Source organism: Sinocyclocheilus grahami, unplaced genomic scaffold (genome assembly GCF_001515645.1).
Source record: "Sinocyclocheilus grahami isolate Dianchi unplaced genomic scaffold, SAMN03320097.WGS_v1.1 scaffold56.1, whole genome shotgun sequence".
NCBI classification, from domain to species: domain Eukaryota; kingdom Metazoa; phylum Chordata; class Actinopteri; order Cypriniformes; family Cyprinidae; genus Sinocyclocheilus; species Sinocyclocheilus grahami.
In genome coordinates, this window is record NW_015505235.1 from 808,424 (window position 1) to 831,946 (window position 23,523).

At 38.9% G+C, this 23,523-nt stretch overlaps 2 protein-coding genes across 4 annotated transcripts in view; both read left to right on the forward strand.

Moving 5' to 3' along the window:
• The window catches only part of LOC107583943 (zinc finger protein 800-like), a 23,332-nt gene extending 6,158 nt beyond the window's left edge, over positions 1–17,174 (forward strand). Inside the window, exons 1-6 of one of the 3 annotated variants that reach the window (XM_016270308.1) lie at positions 1,026–1,180; positions 7,162–7,282; positions 10,417–10,512; positions 10,698–10,841; positions 11,461–12,721; positions 16,190–17,174. In XM_016270308.1, the coding sequence (XP_016125794.1) occupies positions 7,186–7,282; positions 10,417–10,512; positions 10,698–10,841; positions 11,461–12,721; position 16,190 (1,599 nt within the window). In that variant the 5' untranslated portion in view covers positions 1,026–1,180; positions 7,162–7,185 and the 3' untranslated portion in view covers positions 16,191–17,174. Of the gene's footprint in view, positions 1–1,025; positions 1,181–1,277; positions 1,395–7,161; positions 7,283–10,416; positions 10,513–10,697; positions 10,842–11,460; positions 12,722–16,189 lie in introns of those variants that run through there. The other 2 variants (XM_016270311.1, XM_016270310.1) reach the window with 2 other exon arrangements.
• Positions 17,175–18,067: 893 nt separating this feature from the next.
• Positions 18,068–23,523, forward strand: part of grm8a (glutamate receptor, metabotropic 8a) — a 194,804-nt gene continuing 189,348 nt past the window's right edge. The window contains exons 1-2 of the mRNA XM_016270430.1: positions 18,068–18,114; positions 20,263–21,057. Coding sequence (XP_016125916.1) covers positions 20,551–21,057 — 507 coding nt within the window. The 5' untranslated portion in view covers positions 18,068–18,114; positions 20,263–20,550. The remainder of the gene's footprint in view (positions 18,115–20,262; positions 21,058–23,523) is intronic.

Below are 23,523 nucleotides of genomic sequence, written 5' to 3' on the forward strand. Positions count from 1 at the left end.
ATCTATCTATCTATCTATCTATCTATCTATCTATCTATCTATCTATCTATGTTTTGCAGCCTGCGTTTGACCTGCACGAGCTCATATAAATGTATTTTCGCGCGCGAATCTCGGGTGGCGGTATCCTAGCAACGCAACTAGCCGGGCACCAGAGGTCAGGTCAGGAAAAGTTTACATAGCTTATACTTATTTTATATTTTTACATTATATTATTTTACGATTTCTGATCCGTACATCTAAATATTGGTCACTGATACCGGTTTTATCTGTAAGAAGTTCGTTTCATTAACGTCCTAGTATTAATATGATAAACATTACTACAGTACCTATGTAATGAATATGTTATAGCAGTCATATAATCTTACTGAAATAATGTATAGCTACATTTTAAAAATGTAATATAATATGACCCCTGCGTGTGCTAATAATAATAATCACTATTGTCAGAAATGTACTTTTTCCCCTTCAAACTAATTTAGCCTAAAGTACATTTATTTGCTCTGGCATTTGTGTGATAGTCAGTGATTTGTTGTAGTTAGGCCTATATATTGATTATATAGTAGGTAATAATTTATTGTTATTATATCGATACTGATTAATAAGTTTAGATCACATCACCTTATTGAAGTAGTTTCTACATATCAATGGAAGAAATACATTTCTTTAAATGTATTTACATACATAAACACTATACTATGTATTTTAATTAGCCTAAATTATATCTTAACGAACTTTAAAATGTATAGGAATTAACTATTATAATCGTAATTGTAATTGTAATTTTTTTAAAACACGGAAAGAACGTACTTTTTTTAAATGTAAAAACTTTTTTGAGTTCATAAAATAGCATGCGCGCATAAATATTTAACTATAAATGTCATTTTTTTTATTTTTTTTTAGAAACTTACATTTTAAGTAAATGCATTTGCATGATAGTCAAAGCTATTCACTGTGAACGTAGATGTGAGTCTGGGTCGACCTACGGTTAAATGTCTTCTTTGGCGACAGTTCGCGAGTCGACTCGAACCGGCTCGGATCTCGGAGCACTGGGTCACGGCACCTGGTAGATCCCCAGTGTTTGCTCAGCAGGACACGTGCATGTGGCGGAGGCGTCACGCACCTTCCAAAAGCGCTTAAAGTAAAAGTCGAAGTATCTTCCGGGAATCCGCGGATTATATCGGTAAGAACAACCAGAAGCTTCGTTTAAGCCTCACAACCTCTGATGAAGCGGTTTACACGCGTTATAAACACGCAGAAGCGTCGCGTTTCCTCCCAGAACGCGGTTGGTTTGCAGAAAATGGCGTCATGGTTTTGTTGTTCAGTCTGAGGCTGGTGAAGAGACGGCTCGGTTTCGATTCCGCGCATCGTTAGACAGGCTTTAGATGGCTTTTTAGGTGCGGATGACTGTTGTTAAGTACATTGGTTGTGTTTTGTGCTCGTTTTCATCATGTGTGAGGCAGGAGAGTGCGCGCAATGGCGCAAGGCTCTCCAGCGCAGCGCGCAACGACGAGCGAAGCGCAGCAGCTCGTAACTCACGCAGGCTTGTGTTTGGCTTGGTTTGGGTGTCGATGAGTTGTAAAGTTAGTTTTGCGTGTTTCATGACGTCTTTCATGCTTTTCCTTATGCGTCATCATCGCCCTTTGTGGTTTTAAAACGCGTTGTGAGTGGTTCTTCCTTGTCTTGTCCTTTCGCGTTAACTTTAGTAGTTTCAAACGCGTTTGTGGATGAGGTGGAAACAATACTGAGAAATCAGGCTCAAGTGAAGGGTTGGACACCGTGACAACATTTGAATCAATCGAAGGTCCGAGTATCGAGCGAGAACATGCTTGAGTGTTGGTAATACAAAGTTTCCACGTGAAATGACATGTTCTAGAAGCAAGTTTACTGCTTTGTAAAGCAGCCTGTTTAGTCACAATCTCTCAGTGGCATCACCATGTAGAGTCGTAGGACAAACCGAAATTGGTAAATGAAAACCACCAGCAGCTGATATTATAGGTGTTTGGCATTTGAATGCAGTTGTTTATAGACTGATTGTCAGCTGTGTTCACTTGCGATCTTCAGCAATGTGTCCTCAAGTGTTGTCATTTAAGTGTGAGAGTAAATACTTCAGTACAGTAATGAAGAACAACTTTTAGTAATTTACTCTCACGAGTTGTGGGACTGACAGTATGTATGTTTTCAGGAGATCATAGTAAATATTAGGGATGCACGATATATCGGCCACCATATCGGTATCGGCCGATAAATGCTCATTTTTTCTGTTATCGTATCGGCCTGATAAGAAAATTTGGCCGATATCTTAAAACCGATAAATAATGCATTACATAGTTCGTTTGCAGCCTTTTGTGCAATTGTACGTTGTAATATTGTGTTTATTTGATGTATATCTGATTTATCTCATATAGAATGCGTTTGGTTAAGTTAAAAGAGCGCTTCAGTTTACCGGTGATCGTCTTTAGCTCAGCGCACGCAGCTGAAACAGCAGTGCACAACATTAATAACTATGATTGGGAATGTCGTGTATATAACATTCTAATGAGAACATTATTATAATAAAACGTTGTGCATTCTTTGGGTTTAGTTGCTGTGTTTCAGCGCGTTGATATGGGAAGAGCGCATCCACAACAGGATGACACATTCTGACTATAGCACGCAATAACTGTCATTTTGTACATATATAAGTTGTAATATTATGTTTATGTTGTATTAATAATTGACTCATAATGTGCTTTTTGTGTGATGCCATAATCATGTAACTGGTATGATATTATATTAAAATGTCAAAATGTGTTTTGCAAATCTATCAATGAGTTAGCTGCCAGTGAGGTTTTTATTGACAAAACAGACTTTTTATAGCTTATAACAAAACTGTTTTATAAATGAAGCAGTTGTTTACACAACACATCATAATAGATGAAAAAAAAAAATAACTAGGAATAAATAAGAAAATTAGCATCTGTTTCAAAAACATTAAAGGAAAGACAGTAGGAGAAAGTAAATAAATAAATACAATTTAAAGATCAATTACAAGGACCAATGATTTTTTTAATGTTATAAAAATAACTTTTTTAAAGTAAAAATCAGTTGCTCAATAAAGTACTAATTTGGTATGATCTTTGTTATAGAAAATTACAAATTTAGTTGAAATCAGAATGAAAACATAATGTTTTATTCTTGGTACAAGTCTGAAGTACAGTGTTGTAAATCATTTATACAGTTGATATGTGGCCCGAAATAGAGTTTCATGTTTCAAACTCTTATTAATGAGGAAAAGTCATTTAAAGGGGTCCTATTATGCTCTTTTACAAAGTCTTGATTTTGTTTTGGGGGTGTACTAGAACATGCTCTCATGCTTGGTGGTTCGAAAAACACATAATTTTTCGCATAATTTACATAATTAAAATACCTTTCTCCCCAGTCTGGCACAAACGGCTCGATTTGTTCCGGCTTTGATGAAGGTCTGCCTTCCGAAAAACAAAATGTGTTGTGATTGGTTAGCTGTCCCAGTGCGTTGTGATTGGCGAACAGCTTAGACGGTGTTTCAGTACTGCCACGCCCCTTGCTCCGTCTTTCAACAAAAGCTTTTTGGGGAGTCCTCAGTAAAATGCGCAGCACACAATAGCAAATTGGGGTTATAATGCTCAGGAGCAGAGTTAAAAAATAAATGGCAACCACTGTTTCCTGACATCATCTGCTTTTGGAAGCCCAAACAAAGACGTTTGGGCACGGGGGTGAAAAAAACAGCGTTTCAGGCGGTCGCACAGCGGACGAGAAGCGTCGTGTCGCGCCACATCTTTAAAATTCAAATACATTATTTTCTATGAGTGTAGGCACACCGGCGGCGCCGTTCGGCATCTGTCCGCAGCGCCCAGCTACATTGTGTTGTACTTGTAAGAATTGTTCTAGACATGCCGCAAATTTGACGCTACAGCACAGCAGCTCTTCTTCTTCTCTGATGCACTAACTCTGAAGCAGCACTTCTTGTGATATCACAAAGCCCGGAAACCAACGCTCTAGTCCAAACGAGCCATTCGTTGTAGTTCTTGAAAAGGGATTTAAAAAAAACAAAATATCTCCCTTTGGAGTGGACTTTGAGATTTGTAACTTTCTAGATCTTTTTTATGCCCAAACATATACACTACACACTGACTAAAATTAAAAAAGTGAAAAGGCATAATAAGACCCCTATAAGAGACAGTTAAAAGTTATTATAATATTAAAGAATTTCTTTTAAATCACCCAAGGGGACAGAAAAGTTTCCATAACTGAATCATCCAAGTGCGAAATACTCTAATAGTGTTTATACAAAAAGCATTTTTTGTAGGTTGATAGATGTTGTTGGGATGTTCAGAGCTCTTGATTATGATGATAATTTCAGTTCAGACTCTTAAGGCTCATGAAGTGGAGGCTATTTGAGTTGTCAGCACTTCTGATTGTTTATACGACCATAACCACCATAAACACACCAAAGTATTCAGATTAGTGGTTTATCGTTGTTTTTCAGTGACAGATGATTAACATTTTATCATTGATTCTTCCCAATATTTAATGTCTTATTACATTCTTGTCTCTAGAAAGTAAGCAGTGACACCACATGAGAATCACTGTTTGGAAAAGACCGTTCAAATGTGAGGCGAACATCACCTGTTCTCTGTGATAAAGCATAAAGCATACATCGTATTTAGAGGCTGTTGTCAACAAGAAGTGAACACATGTTTCACATATTTAGGGTTGGGTTGTAAGTAAAAACAAAACAAAAAATGGCATGCATTTTGGAATATGTAGAGAGGGAGCAAGAGATAGATAGATATAGACAGACTGATCTTCTATTAACTTTTCAATGGGCTTGTCATGTAGAAACCTTCAGTGATTTGTCAAGACTGAGCGCTTATGTTGTTGTTTTTCAACCAAACTCCAGCAGAGGGCGTCATCATTTACTCACTCTCATGTCATTTCAAAACTGTGACATTTGTTCGTTTCTTCTGTAGATCACAAAAGCAGATGTTTAGCAGAAAGTTAATGCTGCTCTTTTCCATTCAGTAAAGGTTGATGGTGACCAGAGCTTTTCTGAAGAAAAACAATATTGCATGTAGTTGGTTTAATTAGGCCAGCAGTTTATCAGTCCAGTTGTCTAAGGATTTTGAAAGCTGCTAGCCATGAAAAAGCACATCTTTATTGCATTACAGTGTCAGTTGCTGCTGCATTTGAATAGCATTGTGTCAGTGAGTGGTGTTTGATGGCTCTCTTTATATGTGCTTTAGTGTGAGTATTGAGTGTGTAGGGTCTTTTACAGGCACAACATTTACTGAGTGAAAGACATCTGAAGTAGGACCAAGTACAACCAGTATGTTTTTATTCAAGGGCAAAGGAAGTGTTGTAAAATGGACAAGGATGGAGAGAAAGAGACAGACACATATAGCAGATGCATTTTCAGTGCATTAAAAGCAAAGTTATAATGGAGAAGCAAACTGACAGATACAATCAAAATCTACAGTAACTGCATTTCAAAATGTACAAAATTACATGCATCATATTTTTCGGAAAATAAGTCGTACTGGGTCAAAATTGCATTGTTAAAGGGCACCTATTATGCAAAATCCACTTTTACATAGTGTTTGGACATAAATGTGAGTTGGCAGTGTGTGAACACAAGCACCCTATAATGATAAAAATCCACCCACTCCTCATTTTTGAATCCCCATTAAACCAAGTCAGTCTCACTAGGCCTGCTGTTTTGATTCTCATGCAGTGTGGCGGGGCGGGGCCACGGGGGTTGATTGACAGCTCTGCATTGCTATAGTTTCCGCCCTCAGCAGTTACGCTGTCCTTCATTTTCTCTGCGCTCGAGCAGCTGTAACGTCAACAATGTCTCGTAAGCAATCCCGATGCTCTGTGTTTGGGTGTAAGTCTGAACATAAGAGTCTTAATTTTCTCCCAGCATCTGAGCTGCTGAGGACGCTGTGGATTACTTTCATTTTTCAAGGTAATGCGCCTCAAAATCGACCTAAATACGTGTATCACTCCAGACACCTTTGTGAATGTCATGTCGTTATAGTGCTTAGCGTTTTAACCGTATTTGTGTGCGTACATTAAGTACTTATAACTGATCAGTGCCACGCTTGTGAGATTAGTTCGTAGCGCGAGATTCGTAGCGCGAGATTCGTGCGGTCGCGCGGCTCGGTCAATTGATCCACGCCGGTGACAGGTCAGCGCGGCACAAGCTCTGTAACATTGCACTGTTTCTTCCCATATGTATGGCTAAACACCGGTTCCCTCGTTCTGTTATTGGCTGTTTATTAGTGTAGGTATGCAATGCAGAGAGACGTATACATGACACCCTTTTCTGGAGACGTGGCGGGAATATGCAGCTCATTTGCATTTAAAGTGATACACTCCAAAACAGCTCTTTTTTTAGACACACCCCAAAAATTTCATTTTGTGAAAAAATTCAATTATCTGTTGGGTATTTTGGGCTAAAACTTCACAGACACATTCTGGGGACACCCAAGACCAATATTATCTTGTAAAAAGGGGCATAATAGGTGCCCTTTAAGAGAAAAATCACAAATTTGCATCAGTCACGTTTCATTATTGCATTCAGGAAAAAAGTAAAATACCAGCAAATAAAAATGAAATGTTTAGAAACATTATTGCAAACATGATTAAAACTATAAACATGTATTTTATTTTCCTGTCACTCCACAACAATTCTTTAAATTTAATAGTATTCAGAATCAAAACTTTAGTTTTGAACAAACATAAATGATACAAATGTATAAAAATTTATATTATTTAAATGCAACTTGCTTTGTACACTTTTTTGTGTTTTGATGTTAATTGCATTATGTAAGTTGCTTTGGAGTAAAAGTGGCAGCATGTTTTAGATTAAAACACATTCTGGAAAATATGGGGGAAAAAAGCCTAATTTAAAGACATGATGTCTGACACTGCATCTAGACTGATAAACAATAACTAAGTTTAATAATCAGACATATATTATACATTTATAAATTCAGTTTAGTAATTTAATAATTATAGTACCATAAAATAAGCTAGATTTAAAGGTTTTTGTCAATATATCATGCTATAAATGCTCTCTGCAGTACCGTTTAGTGTTTGGCATCGCAGTTTATTGCTCTGCTGTTCTCTCTTTCTCCACAGAGACACATTTGAGGTGGTTCAGAGATGGAGCAAACCCCAGCCAATGAGAAGTCTTGTCAGACGGATGAGATCACAGGTGAGGCCGCTGTGCCCGGGCCTGACCATGCGAGCAAGACGCTAGGTAAACTTCCGCTTTCTGCCTGTTTGTTGAATCTTAAATGAGTACTACATGTAATACATACTACACGCTTCTTGACCATTGGGATCCATTCTGACCAGTCCACATGAATGGATCTAATCCGAACAAGAGTAATGCATTTTAAAAGCGGCCATCGGCTCTGATCCTTCCCTATTAGAGGATTACAGCAAATTCCTCCATGGCCTGCTATTGTCCCTCACTCAGTAGGGGTCACTAGAGTCTGTGACCCTTGCAGTGAAGAGGTCATGCCCCTCCCCCTCAGCCTATTCCTGTAAAGGAAGATAAATTTACACACGCATACATAAACTAGTGTGAATTGGTGGTAACTTACACTTCAGGTTACTGAATCAAGCAAAGTGCAATTGTCAAAGGCTTTTTATCAAGTAATGATCAGCTCCTTATAAATTAGTTTGTCTTTATAAAGATTTCTATCATGTTTATAATTGTAGTATGATGCTGAAATGAAAGTGTTTGTGTGGATTGTGACTGAAGCATTGATTGAGCTGCCCTTTGCCCCATTATACTGGGAGGTCAAGAGGCCACGCCCCCTGTGATGAGAGGTGGGTTCAGGGGAGGGGCTTGAGGTCTGTGTGAAAGTGATAGGAGGTCACTTCCTGTTCACCTTACGTTTTCATGCTTTGTTTTTACTAATGGTTGAAATGAATTTAAATCTCTTATATGCTTTGAAGAAAGAGTCTTCCTTTCAATTCCAACATTAATTTATTAATAAAAATAACATTAATAATAGGTTTTAGTCTTTTTTATATTTTGAATTAACTGAAATTATAAAAACAAAAGCTAAGTTCATTTTAGTAATTTGTGTGTAATTTTTAGTAGGTTTTTAAAAATTATTTTTTGTATTTTAAACTAGCTTTTATTTGTACATTTTTCATTTTTCCTTTTAATTTTAGCTTGGTCATTTTTTCTTATATGCTTTTGTAATTTTTATTAGTTTTATTCATATAACTATATAGCTTTAATTTATTTTTATTCCAGCTTTGGTTTTAGTAATTTTAGTACTTAAACATATTTATTTCAATTATTTGCCAAGGTAAAATTTTTTTTTTTAGAATAGAATAGAATACGCCTTTATTGTCATTGTATTTTTCTGTTTACAACGAAATTAGGAGCACTACTCCTGACTGGTGTTAGAAAAACAAACATATAACCACAGACAATAAATACTATAAGACTGTACAGTACAATTTTACAAGTAAATACAACAAGTGACTGAGTCCTGATATTCACATTGAGCAATCTGAGTAAAGTGACCATTTATAGTATTGCACGTTGGCCTTCACCTTGATATGCACAGTAAGTACAAAGTACAATTCAATTCAAATGGAATGAGTAACTGTGGTGATTTAGTGACTAGAGATAGTATTTCACATTGACGTATAGTGTATATTATTGCACATATATTATTGCACCTTTACTGCAGATATAGTGTTCACATTTAGTAACCAGATATGATATTTCACCCTGACATACTATTTAGTGCATTGTTTGAAGTTCTGATAAATAAATTGTTCAGACAGTGGTATTGCAGATTGACATACTGCATATTGTACAATATTGTATATTGCATGTTGTATAGCAGCAGTATAGACAGAAGAGATATATAATTGTTCAATATATAATTGTTTTAGTTCAAGTTTATCAACTTTTAAATATATATTATTTCTGATAAACTTACCACGAAATCACCAAATTATTTAAATATTTTTAACGCTTTTATGTATTACTATCTGCAAGCTAGTGAGTAAATCAAGTTTTATTTACCAGAAAAAAAATCTCTCATCTGACACTTGGCTCTTGTGTACAGACAGAACTGTTTAGTGGAAACTGACGCATAGATCATCACACCAACCCTTTATAGCACAAACATCAGTCAGCGGTGTTCAACCACAGAGCCCTAGATTGATTCAGAGTGTGTGTAGGTGTGTGTTGATTGCGACCTCTTCACCTAGCCGTCCTGACATTGGCAAATTTCCGGCTGTTCCAGTAGGAAATTCCCTCACACAGTCATAAAACACCTCCAATATAAGGCGAGTCTCTGAGGGCCGCTGTAAACACACCGCTGGGCTCTGGGCTGGTCCAGCCATAAATTCTCCAACATACCCATCAATCTCCGACTGATTTGGTCGCTTTATCCACAGCTGTGTTCATGCCCCATATCTTCACACACGATTGATTTTTCACCTCTTCAAGTAGTGAAGAGTTATTGTCTCTCACTACGTATCTGTTCCCACGTAGCTCTGGTGATGGAAAATGCTCTTTTATAGTCGTTTTAGATCATCGGTTCTTTAACATCTCTAGATTTCTAAGAAAATATAACAGGTTTTGCTTGTGCAAACTCGCCGGCATTATGCTATAGTGTTGGTTCAGATCCTTAACCTTGAGTATGAGCAATAATAATACTAGTGATATTTGCTATTGCAAACTCCACTAATAAAAGCCCTTTCTGTAATAGTCTCCACAAACTAGAGCTTCATTAATCACCACCTTGAAATATTGGCATACATAACCCAAACAGAAGAGATATTATCTCATTTATCCAGTGGAAAAATGGAGATGTGTATTAAATCAAAGCTTTTGTTTCAGAGCCAGACGTTTTCGCAAATACTCATCTAGACAGTCGCATGCAGCGGCCATCAATAATGCAAACTTTAATAAAAACTCATTTAGAAAGCACAAGCTGAACCTCTGAATGGATATGACTCATATCGGCGAGATCTGCCATCCAAAACATACTGGCAGGAGCACAGCAGCAAACTAAACTTCAGATCATAATTTCTGTATAATGAGTTTGTCTGGAGAGGATTATTCAAAGAGATTCACCCTGACGGTCTGTCATAGGTGTTAATAGGAGAGATAAGCAGCATTATAACTGAGGTGCATGATTAATTGGATGAGTTTTCTGTGATGCATAGGAAAAACCTTCACTATGAGCATTTAGAATATACTGGAGTTTAGAATGATGCTTTATGCCTTTTCTCTGTTTACAGCAGCAAATCTATTGGTTTAAAACTGTTCTGAACATTTCAAACGTCTAGTGTGCATGTTGTAAATAATTCATGGATATACTGTAAGAATACACTGTTTTTCTATTGCAGTCTATTCCACAGAACCTGGAGATCCTCCTCTGCTACAAACACCACAGCTAACCTCCAAATCTGGCATCCAGCAGATCGTTGAATGTTTCCGCACAGGTGCTGTGTCTGTTCACAATGTGTTACCTAAGCTCTGTTTCCTCTCTTTATGATCGTAGTAGACTGAACAGTTAGAATGAAATGGAAACTATGTGGAGAATCTAACCCCAATCGTCACAAGCATCGACTGAGCCAACACAGAATCCCAATAAGTCTAATCACTGCCCTCTTGCGCTTACTTGCAGGTACTGCACAGCTGAAACACATTCTCCTCAAAGAGGTGGACACAATATTTGAATGTAAACTCTGCCGCAGTCTCTTCCGAGGCCTTCCCAATTTGATCAAACACAAGGAAATTTATTGTTTCACTCGAATGCCTGAACCTGATGGTTAGTACAGCACTGCATTTCTACATTTCATTTTCTCCTAAAGAGTATTCTTCATTGACATATGGCAATAAAGCACAATTGATGATTGGTGATTGCAATTCTGCTTGTTCATAGAGTTGTTCATTCCACAAGCTGTCGTTTTGGCAGATTGGCTTCAATATAAGCTGTTTTTAGACTTACAGAGTGTTTTATAGCACAATGACCTCTTATATATCAAACGATCAAAGGAATTTTGATTTCTCAGTTCATGTCCCCTTTAATAAATAGATAGCATTTATGCTACTGTACCTTTAAGACTTCTATATGTAAATTTGATTGGTTAAACTTTGCATGCTAACATATTTCACATTGCCATTAATCAGGGTTTGTCAAGTTGTTGAATACTGTATGCTGATGACCTACAAACATAGATTATCATGTTAATTAGGTTATGGTTGGGATGTCATCATAACTGATTTATCAATGGTCCATTGTTTCATCAAATGTTCTGGGTGAACTATATGTAATAAATGTTATAGTGTATTTGTATCTACATAGTAATCTTTAATATCCCCCCAAAAAAGGAATACAATTTTTCTATAATATGGCCCCTTTAACTAAGGTCTACTTCTGGTTCCAGGCCTTTCTGGAGATGGCAAGAAGAGCATTAAAGAACTTCTTGAAGCTATCTATCCCCAATCTGATAAAGAGGAATATATACTGAAACTGGAGCCCATTGCTGGCAACCAGAATGCTGTGTACCAGTACCTGTCCAAAGAAGATAACCTGCCACCTTCATCTTGGAGCCCAAACCACACGACCAAAGACAGCTGGAGACACTACCACTCCAACAGCCAGGAACCGTACATGGATGAGGTCCAGTTGGAAGAAGAGAAGAACAATTTTATTGATGAGGAAGATGAGAGTGAGAACATGGAGAAGGGAGAGGAAGATGCAGAAAAGGGGCATCAGGATAGCGAAGAACCTGAGGAGCCAACAGAAGAAGCATGTGGCAAAGACCTGGCCCCCTGCAAATGCCTCATTTGCAACAGGACGTACAGGGTTCGAGGCCACCTTAGAAGACACCTGTGGACTGTACACAAGATTGTATCTTCTGGCTCCACAACCAACTCCAGTGATTCCACGTCCAGCTCCAAGAAAATGCCCAACGGTAAAGTTCCAGACAATTCCAACACTAGTCCCAGCTCTTTCTCTGACACCCAGAACCAGAAGAGCCCCAAGGAGGACAAGGTCTCATCCAAGGCTCAATTCTCCATAGGCTTTGACTTAAAGGCATGCTTCTGCAAGCTCTGCAGGCGGACCTTCAGCTCTGTGCAGAACCTGGAGAAACACATTGAGCTGCACACGGATAATGGCACGGACTTCTTTGTCAAGTTTTACTGCTGTCCGCTCTGCCGTTACAAGACACGACGAAAGAGGGACGTGTTACGCCATCTCTCAGAGCTCCACAAGAAGAAGTCCTCCTACCTGAGCAGGATCTCCCAGTCGCTGGAGAGCTACGCTGTCAAGAAGCCAGCGGAAGTCATGTTGAACAAAGAAGAGGAGAAAGTTCAAGGTCGACAAGAAGAAGTGAATGTCCACCACAACCACACTTCACCATATCTGACACGCAGGAACTTGCCTCCAAAAGCTCCTGGCATAGTGGGTAAAAAGACCTTGAAGACTAGCAATAAGAAGCGCCACAACGAGGAAGTGACCCATAACAAAAAATTAAAGCCTAGTAGCCCAAAAGGGGGTGCTACCAAAAAATCTCTGCACGTGTGCAACATCTGTGGGCAGAGCTTTAAAAAGACAAGATACCTAGGGTTGCACAAGAGAAGCCATCTGAAATCCGCAACCAAGAGCGCAGGTATCAGAACAAGATCCAAGGTCATGCTTTGGTGAGTGCCTCTGAATCAATGCACTACACAAACTCTGTTCCAAACCTTGTGAGCTACCTTGCTGTCTACTTCCTCCATAGGTACTGTAGTTCCGTCTAGGGCAGGATACTAATTGAAACGAAGCCTCATAAGTAAATAATATGGAACGCTTTACCTAGGGACCCAGCTAACAGGGAACATTCTCAGAACTTTTTGGCAAGGTTCTCCCCAAGTTATGAACAAAGTTCTATCAAACGTTATCAAAGTTATCTGGTCTTTAATAATGTTCTCAAAATGTGTTCTCTTCATAGAACGGTTTTTCCTGAAACGTTTTAGTTGGATGTCCGTCTAACCGTCTTTAAATGTTACTACTTTCAGAGTTCAGAACATTCAGAGAAAATTCAAAGGTAACATTCCCATAATGTTAAATGATGAAGTGGCATGTTTCCTTTACATTCCCATAACCAAGAAAAAATGATAAAACATTAAAAAAACTGGATGTTTTGAGCATTCAGAGAACATTCAGAAATAATGGGCCTCATTCATGAAACGTTCGTAAATATATGAGTAAATTCTCATAATGAACAAATAAACATTTTCATGAATCCGAAAATTTACGTCAGAACAACTTTCCGAATGATTTACACAAAAAATCGTTCTACTCGTGTTTCATGAATGAGGCCCAATGTTTTTATAACTCAATAGGAATGTTAGTAAAACCTTCTTGGAACATTTTTTTTTAGCTGGGTAGTAACTCGGCAAATAATAGTGCTACTTGACTTACTGTTGATTCTGGTAGAGTTGGACATTAGCAAGTTGCTAAGCTAACAACTACTTTTGGAGCAATACATAGCATACACCAAGTATTATTCTCAACACTTTAAGGCCCTGTCCACACGAATGCGGTTATTTTCAAAACCGCAGCTTTTTCTATGTGGTTTGGCCGTTCGTCCACACGCAATCGCTGCATCAGGTCACTGAAACCGAACATTTTTGAAAACTCTTGCCAGGGTGAAGATTTTCAAAAACTCCGGTTGCAGTGTTATCGTGTAGACAGCGAGTTTTTGGCTTGTGACGTCGGAGCATGCACTGTTATCTAGTGATGTTACGTTCAAGTGCGTATCGAGGCTTGTATCGCTTTAGAGCAATGATGTTATTGATGACGTTCAAAGCCTCGCTTGGCCAGACTGGTTCAGGAAGCGGTTCAAATCTTGTAAATTCACAGTCCTCTGCCCTGTTAAACCCAGTTACTTTCCAGTTTTAGACCAATAATATTGCCCCTCCTGCCTATTATGAGCAAAGACTTCATTTACACACATTTGATAGCTCCATTCATTTCAAGCCAATACGTTTATTACACAGTTATGTTATATTGTTATACAATCATTATATACCACTAGAAAACACACATTTTATTCATATAAATAGATTAGTCTATGTGGAAATTAACCATTATTTCTAAGCCTTAACTGGCGCAAAATACAGTGCATCACAGAGCACATCAGGTCATCTGTAATGTATCTGATTGTTTTACACTCTTTGGCCACCAGGTGGTAGTGTGAGCAAATGAAGCCTCGAGAAATGAACCCTTTTGTGAACTACTTCAATGCTTCATGAGGCTTCATCTCGCCATCACTACTGTTATCTCCGCCTACTGGAAATGTTTTCAGGCTTCTGATTGGCCAACATGGCTTTACGGTTGAGATTATATCACCACCCGTTGGTTTGGAATGCTCTTGACAGTGCTTCATAGCATGCGTTTGCGTTTTCATGTGGACGGAGATTTTTTTTTAAACGGAAGAAGGAAAAACTGTATAAAAATACCCGGTGTATGTGTGGACATGGCCCTAGGCATTGAATAAAATACTAGTATTTATTGTTGACATTTCTCCTGCATTGTTCACCAACTTTCACTTTTCAGTTAGCTCATTGCAATGCATTCTGCAGTTGCCTTCTTGGCAAAAGATACATAGTTCTGCCTTAGAATTTGATCAAAACATCTTGGAAGCCAGATTACATCATCACAGTGCATTCTGCAATTGCCTTCTTTGCAAAAACCGTATGCAATTCTGCCTTTGATCTGGCTAAAACATTTTAGAAGTCAACAGTGTAATGCTACCTACCTTTAGTTTAAATCCTGATGCTTAGTTGGGAGTAAGTTTATGATGCCTTAAAAGGCTGTCTAGGTAGGCAACTCACTAGGTTGTGTGCAGCTTTTTCCTGTTTTCTGAACTTCGATGGTACAGCAGATGGTGTGTTGCAGCGGGAGAAAGGAATTGTGCTTTGGCTGGTGGGTTGCTGCCACAGCCTTGCTGTTAATGAATGAGAGAAATCCCAGGGTGGACTTCCTGCATGGAAGAATGAAGCATGGATGCCATAGCAAGGCCCCGGAAATTAGGCCGCCCCGGTCTCACCTCAAGGTTTAAAGAGCCCTTGAGGTGCCAGTTGAGCGGTGAGGGGGGCTTCTTTAAGAAGCAATTAAGATAACTCACCCGTGTCCTTGGAAACAGCGCTCTGCTCAGCCGGGCCGTATTAATCACGCCGTTCTGTCACAGGACCGGAGAGACAAGAGAAGCTCTCTGATCTTCAAATAAGGGTGACAGAGTTGCCTTGGGTATACATGTCAATTTTTTGACTTGCTTTTTTCCCCATTAATGCCCCATTTTCTCCCTGTGGTAGAAGTCCATATGTCAGTCTGACAGTTAGCATTTCACTTGTTCCTCTGGGTCTTATTCCTTGTGTTTGTCTCGGGGTTACAGTAAGTTATATGTAACATGAAAACACATGCAGGCTGGATTACCGCCCGCTCCCAGTCGACATGTGGCAGAGAGTTGCTTAAGTGATAATGTACTGGAGTCCATTCAGTGGAAACCATTCAGCTGCTCACAGTCTCTTGCACTTTATTGTAGGGAGACACGCTATATCGGTACCATATCGGACGGCATATTATTTAATTATATTTTTAAATTTAGCATTTTTACATTTAGATTAACTTAAAGTGAGATAATGAGAAAGAAAATAATTTAAATATCTTTAATAATACTTAAATATCATCTTTAGTAAATCTAAAACTGAATATCGGTTTTTCATAATAATGTTGTAGTGCCTAAATTTACTTGAAGAATTTAAAATGTTAAATTTTACTTTATAATGTTGGATTTTTTTATTTTTATTCATTCAGACAAAATAGCATAACATGAAAGCAATTATCGGCTTACTGGTATCAGCCAGAGTTTTAACTTTGGTGCATCCCTACTATAAAATAACAATAAATAAATATATATATATATATATATATATATATTGTGAACTGTTTAAATGAGTTTAACTGACCATGAACTTACAATGTACTCCAAGACACTTTAAAGAATATCATGATATCCTCTCATAATGTGGTATTACCATGTCAGAGACATCATGCTAACTCTCTACAAATCCTTGATAATGTTATGATACTATTTTGTGTCTCCTTTTGTCTCTCTTTATTAGATATCTTCTGACAGCAAACTGGACTTGCAGCAACTGTGGAAAGATATACTGGACAATGAGAGTCACAAAGAAAATCAGAACCACTAAAAAAAGTCAAAGAAACATTGCTGTACTACAAAAAAACTTTCAAACATAAGTGGGGTATAAGAAACCCTCAGAAATGTGTGTGGGCTATTAAGAGCTTTTGCATTGTCCATACAGGAGAATGTATGTCAATGTAACGGTACAATATTTTCAGCTGCACTCTATTAACCATTTATGAGTGCTTCTGACCACTCTCAGATATGAGAGGAAATACATATGCTTTCCATTCCCCCGCTGCCATCAATAAGATTTGACATTTCCATCCAAAACCAAGTAGACGTTTGTTCCAGGATCCTGTTGTAGCAGGTTTAGCCTCAGGTGGAGCTTCAAGGCACACATGCTCTTGGCGAGATGGCATTGAACTCCTGCAGACAGCAGCTGAACGTCGGCTATTGACACCTATCAGGCTCATTGGTATTCAGTGCAGTCGTATGGAGTAAGATCTGGAGGTCTGTCTATTGTTACTAAGAAAACAGTGGACACTGAAGACCACTGTAACGTCATGAACTCAGATACTACTTCAGTTATATTAAGGGAAATGGATCTTTTATGTTTGAACAAGCACGTGCTTTGAGGAAGACAACCAGTTGTCCTTATATGAACTGCAGGCAAATGTTAAATGCTTTCTATGAGATCTTTTTAGTTGCCTTTTCGCTGCAGTTCTTTGATTAATTCATCTCCTATCAGTTTTAGATGCTTCTTTCATTATATTTCTCTCCTCATTTGTCTGTTAAGATTTTACAGAAAGGTAAACAGGTCTTCACGAGCATTCACTGTTCGAATCTGTAGATCCAAGATTCTTTTTTTAGCCTTCCGGAGGCTTGACGGATAAACGTTGGTAGAAGTTTTATTTCTCATTGTTAAAATGAATGTATTGACCAACAATAAACAGAGAAATTGACTATGTGCATTGATGTTTTTTTGAAGTTATGTATAAAGGCATCTCGTGTTATCATATAACAGGATTTCTATGATATAACAGTATTTACAAACCAGGAGTTTGTGACGGAACTAAAAGAGGTTTGTGAATTTTTTTTTGCATCAAAATATGGTTTTACACCTAACAGTATTGTGATTCTATATATAAAATGAGACTTTAAATGTATTATTGATTATATTTATAGAAAGGCTAAAGATGATGTAGTAAATAATTTAGGTTAGTCAAGTATTTTTATACCACTAGAGGGCAATAGTGCACTATTTATAAACCAGCAAGTGTATTCCAGCCAAATCTGACATTCCCCAAAATCTGTTTTACTGTTTGGAAGTACAAGTTCAGTTTGTTCAGATGTGACTGGTTAGTAGCAGATGGTCGATCTAAAATGGCTTAAATAATGATTGAATATATAAATAGTATTTGCCATTACGCGCTGAAAATTGTTAGGAACTATTAGTAATTGTTTGCATTCAGACTCATTGAATTAATAAATTGAATTGGAATCATAATTCGGTAAAATTGAACTGTATTAGCATTCAAAACCGAAGTGTTAATGCAGTTTCTAGAGGTAGATAGTCTGTTTATTTGAATGCAAAATCCAAAATAATGTTAGGATCGTCACATTCCTGCGTTTACCCTCTCCTTTATTCCTGCACCTCTGCGTCTATTATTGTGCACACGAAGGGGTGTTCCCTTCATCATTCTGAGCAAACGTTCCTGAGAGTTTTCCTTCTGAAATGAGAGCATGTTTCATTTAAGATTGCATGTGGTGCACGGAAGAGAGAGAGGGAGTGTGTGTGTGTGAGAGAGAGAGAGTGAGAGAGCAATCACAATCACAGGGAGGATTTTGGTGATGCGCTGTTCATTTCAGCACCACAAACCAGCTTCTGAGAGCAGAAAGAAGGTAAGATCTCACATCTACTGCACTTTCATATTAGTATGCTTTAAAATGGTATTCTTATGCTGCAAGTATTGTGCTATCAAAGAAAATACAGTTTGAAATGCTGCTCATGAATATCTTTAGAGTACGAAAACTGATCTAAAAGATCATTGTTTTAATGTGAAACGTAAATGAATGTCACAGTTGTTTCTTTAGAGCTTGTTTGTGTTTTATAAGATGACAATAGTCACTTAAAAGCACTTTATTCAGAAAAAATAGTTGCGCTTTTAACGAGACAATTCTTGCGCATTCGTGATGTATATAAAGAATTGAAGGAGATTGCAGAGGCTGTGTTGAGTAGACTGAATCATTGCATTGCATTGCATCAAAGGAATGTGCGTAAATGCACACGCGTGCATGCATGCTGATTCATACACATCGACTGTTGGGCTTGTACAGTTTAGTTCTCTCATAAATTCAGAATTATCAAACAGAAATGTGCGTGATTAATGTATAGGCTGTGAATTTTTAAACGTCTCATGTCTTTCTCACGAGTTGCATTTACAGACTATAAACTCCAAATTGCACGCGACTGTGTTTTTGGAGAAGCATATAAGCTTGTTTTTTCCAACTACAGTTGTAAGAGAGAGAAAGAGCTCTGGATTCCTATGAGACAGGCTCTCTTGGTGGAAATATAATGGGATCTCCAGTAGAAGATGGTTCTGCTTGACACATACTGATTCGTGTAAATTAAAAAGAGAAATGGGACACACTGTGTCTGCCAGGGTAAAAACTCCATCTGTCTCTGATATAAGAGAGCTCTCATATAGAGATTAATTCGTGCAGAGGAGTAGAATATTAGGCTGAAACGAATCCAATTATGCATGTGCACATATACTATCATTTATGCAAATACATTCGATTCAAACAGGCAGTCTCTGCACTCGAGAAACCAATGCGCACTGGTCTTCCCCAAAGATGCATGGAGTAGAAAAATTGAATAGTTTTTAGAATAGAGCCGTATAGAATAGAACAGAACAGAACAGAACGGAGTCATTTAGAATGCAATACAGCAATATAGAATCATTGACAGAACAGAGCCGTTAGAATAGAAGGGAGTCATTGTTATAGAACAGACTAAAATAAAACAGTATAGAGTGGGAAATGTTGTTTTTAAGGTAGTATAAAGTTCACAGTAAGATCCAGGGAAAATGATGGGATTTTTTCCTGCGTAATCTATAGTGTCTGGGTTAATGTGGGAATTTCAGTGGCATTTGTGGCTCACCAGGAGTGCAGAATCACACTCGGAAGTGTGCAATGGACTTCCTTTACGTTGTAGAGTGATGCTCTTGGCGCACGGAGGCGGCAGATTGCGCAGCATGTGTCTCGGAAGCGCAAGGTTGTGCGTAACGTAACAATGGCTCTCCAGTGTGGAGTGGGGATGTGGAGGTGTTTCACGAGAGGTTCTCTCTGTCTCGACTCTCTGAACTGTTTCAGGTGTTTGATGTGTGCCAACAACAGTGTAAATCAGCAGCCTTCATTTTGGAGCTTAGTGTGGTTTGGCTAAAATGAAAGAAATGTGGATGGTTGTAGGATAGCCCACAGGGAAAGACAGAGTGCGATATTTGTATCAAGAGCATATACTTCTCCAGATACATAACATGTCATTTTAAAACCATAAAGTTAATTTCAAATGCTTTTGAATGAAACATATTGTGTATAATATCAGTAAAAATGAACATTATAATAATTACGGTCTATCTGCATTGGCCCAAATTTCTATATCTGTGGATCCTGACAAAAAAACTTGTTGTTGAAGATCAATCTGCCATAACTCTCCTTGACTACCCTCTGTCCCATTACATTCCACAAGGCTGGACTGTAAAAATCAACCAGACAGCTCTATTCTCCACAAATAGACACGTTTCCTCTCACTGCGAAATGTCTTTGGTTGTCTATGCAAATGTTAGAGAAGACGGCCTTGATTTTTTTTTTTATGTGAGGCAGAAATGAAAGACCACACTGAGCTCCAAATGACTGTGATGTAATTTCCTCCCTGTCAAGATGTCCGTGTGTTTGATGAGTTTGCTTTGTTGCTTGCATATATTGTGCCTGACTCATGTTTGATTTTCTCTTTGTGCAGCTACTCATACAATGTTTTCTTTTCTTTAGATGCTTCTGAAGATGTGAGAGTTTTGGAGCTTGATTTGGAAAGGCACTTGTTTGACGTTATTGCATCTCCTTATATCACCTGTTACCAGTCACATGACATGTACGCCAGACATTTTTGCCCCATGAGAAATTCCTGTGGTCACACTCTAAATGGTCAGAATGCACAACTTCAGCTTTGAAATGGGCATGGATGTTACCGTCCGTCTGCTGCCCCATTAGTCCTTAATCCCACCACCTGGAATTTTTGGACCTACATTTCCTCACATTGTCCCCAACGTCCCTGTGGATATGGATCTTGTACGCATAAGTCGGACTCAATACCAGCTCCTCCTCTTCCTCTGCTACTGGTTGCCAGTCTCCCTCCAGCGGGTGGAGACACCGACAGTTGAGTATGCCCACTCTATCCGTCTAGATGGCGACATCATCCTGGGTGGCCTGTTTCCGGTTCACGCCCGGGGTGAGCGTGGCGTTCCCTGTGGGGAGTTAAAGAAGGAGAAGGGTATTCACAGACTGGAGGCAATGCTGTTTGCCATTGACCTCATCAACAAAGACCCAGAGCTGCTGCCCAACGTGACGCTGGGGGCCCGTATCCTGGACACCTGCTCGCGGGACACCTACGCCCTGGAGCAGTCGCTTACCTTTGTACAAGCTCTCATTGAGCGTGATGGTTCGGATGTACGCTGTGCCAATGGAGACCAGCCCATATTTGCCAAGCCAGATAAAATCGTTGGAGTCATTGGTGCGGCTGCCAGCTCTGTCTCCATCATGGTTGCCAACATCTTGAGGCTTTTTAAGGTAAGAAGGCTCTACTTGTCCTTCTTGGGATTGGGAGTGGGGTTCATAATCTGGTTCTTGTCAACGATAGATGTTGCGTAGTGTAGTGGACAATAATCAGGGCTGGGTGTAGAAGGGTGCAGGCTGATTCCTAAAATCAAGACCAGCCCATAACTGCCAAGGATGTAACCTTTTGAGATGTGGGAGTGGGGAGTAGCCTGTAACTGTTGGTCAATTGAGACCAGACCAAATTTGCCAAGTTTAACAAAATTGCTGGGGTCTTTATGGCAAATGTATCTCCATCATGTTTGTCAACATTATGAGGCTGTTTGAGGTAAGCAGGGTTATATAAGTGGTCTAACACTGCCCTTCTGGGGACTAGAAATGGGGTAAAGTCTGCAGCTGTTGTGAATGGGGTTATAGTGTAGTGAAGTGCTTAACAATCTGGGCTGGGTATTGAAAAGATGTAGATTGAAACCTACAATCAAGACCAGCCCATATTTGCCAAATTTGACACAATTGCTGGGGTCTTTATGGCAAATGTATCTCCATCATGTTTGTCAACATTATGAGGCTGTTTGAGGTAAGCAGGGTTATATAAGTGGTCTAACACTGCCCTTCTGGGGACTGGAAATGGGGTAAAGTCTGCAGCTGTTGTGAATGGGGTTACAGTGTAGTGTAGTGCTTAAAAATCTTTAATGGGCTTTGAAAAGATGTAGATTGAAAATTACAATCAAGACCAGCCCATATTTGCCAAGTTCAACAACATTTTTGGGTCATCATGGCAAATGTGTCTTGATCATTCTCACCAACATAATGAGGCTTTTTGAGGTAAGCAGGGTCCCATAAGAGGTCTAGCATTGCCCTTCTGGGGCCCGGGAATGGGACAGTCTGTAGCTGTTAAGAATGGTGGTTATAGTACAGAGTAGTTGTTAACAGTCTGGGCTGGGCATTGAAAGGGTGTAGATTGAAACCTACAATCAAGACCAGCCCACATTTGCTAAGTGTAACGAAATTGTTGGGGTCATTGGGGCATATGTCTCCATCATGTTTGCTAACTCCCTTTGAGGTATGAAGGGTCCCATAAGAAGTCTAAACTTGCCCAAAGTCTGCAGTTGTTGTGAATGGTGGTTTCAGTATAGTGTAACATTACTCATAGTTTCATAGTTCCTAGAACTATTTGCGGAAGTACCTGCTTTTTGGCAGGAACCAGGAACGTATTTAGTTCTAGGGACTCTGTTTGGGGGAATTAGGGTCTAAAACAGTTCTGTAGGAACTACCAGTGACGTAAGTGTACGCTGATTGGCCAAACGTATACGAAAAACACCGGCTTTAAAAAGCCATGTAAAAATATTTACTCCACGAACATGGAAAACAGTAATAACGAGAGGTGTTGACGCCGACGCCCTGTTTAAATGTACCATATGTGGTCTAAACTAGCCCTTCTGGGGCCTGTAAATGGGTGTAGTCTGTAGCTGTTGTGAATGATGGTTATAGTACAGTGTAGGTGTGAATAGTCTGGGCTGGAAAGGGTGTAGATTAAAACCTACAATCAAGACCAGCCCATATTTGCCAAGTTTGACAAAATTGTCGGGGTCATAGTGGTAGTGTAGTGTAGTGGTTAACAATCTTGATTAGGAGCCAAAAGATTGCAGGTAAAAATGGCACAAGAAGCAATACATGGCTATTGTATCCTTGAACAAAGTATTTAGCCCTAGGTTGTCTGGGGATATTGTCCTCTTGTGCAAAGCAAGTCTCTTTGGATAAGTTTCTGCTAGCTTACTTTCTAAGTCTTTTCCAGTTGCTTTTCAAGGTCTTCATAACCACAGGTGACCTCACATAACTCAAACTAAGTTGTTTGAAATATGTTGTTGTGACAGAGTGTGTGTGCATGTTGACCTGGAAGAATCTCAAGGCAGGATGATTTCGTAGAATGATGCCTCCCAAACTCTATTAGAGTCTGAATGTACATCTCCCCACCCAGTAGGAAGATCACTGTTTCTGGGCAAATACGACAGCGAAATGAACTCTGGCATTTTGCTATGCTTGTCAGTGGAAATTAAGGGAACCAGGGGGCTTTTTTCTGCTGTTGTTTATGGATGTAAACAGCTAAAGTTCAGCAGTGGCAACCTGTTACAATCTAGTCTTTGCTAGAACAACACTACGCTTCCAGGAGATTCTAGGAATTCTATGGGAATGGGCTGCATTCAGTATGTCCCATAAGGAGTTATATCCATATCTGTAGACTGAAGTGGCCTCTTGACAACAATAGATTTTTACTTGTTCATGTTTAGTAAGCATTCTAAATAACACTTCTGGCCAACTGCTCATTGTAGATGTCTTGTAGATGTCATAGGAACAACTCACGGCCGCCCTATGCCAATTAACCACACAATTTTAATGAAACTCTCTACTGTTTATGCCACACTCATTATCTGACCGCGATTTGACTGATTGATGTAGACACGTTGTGCCGAACGACCCATC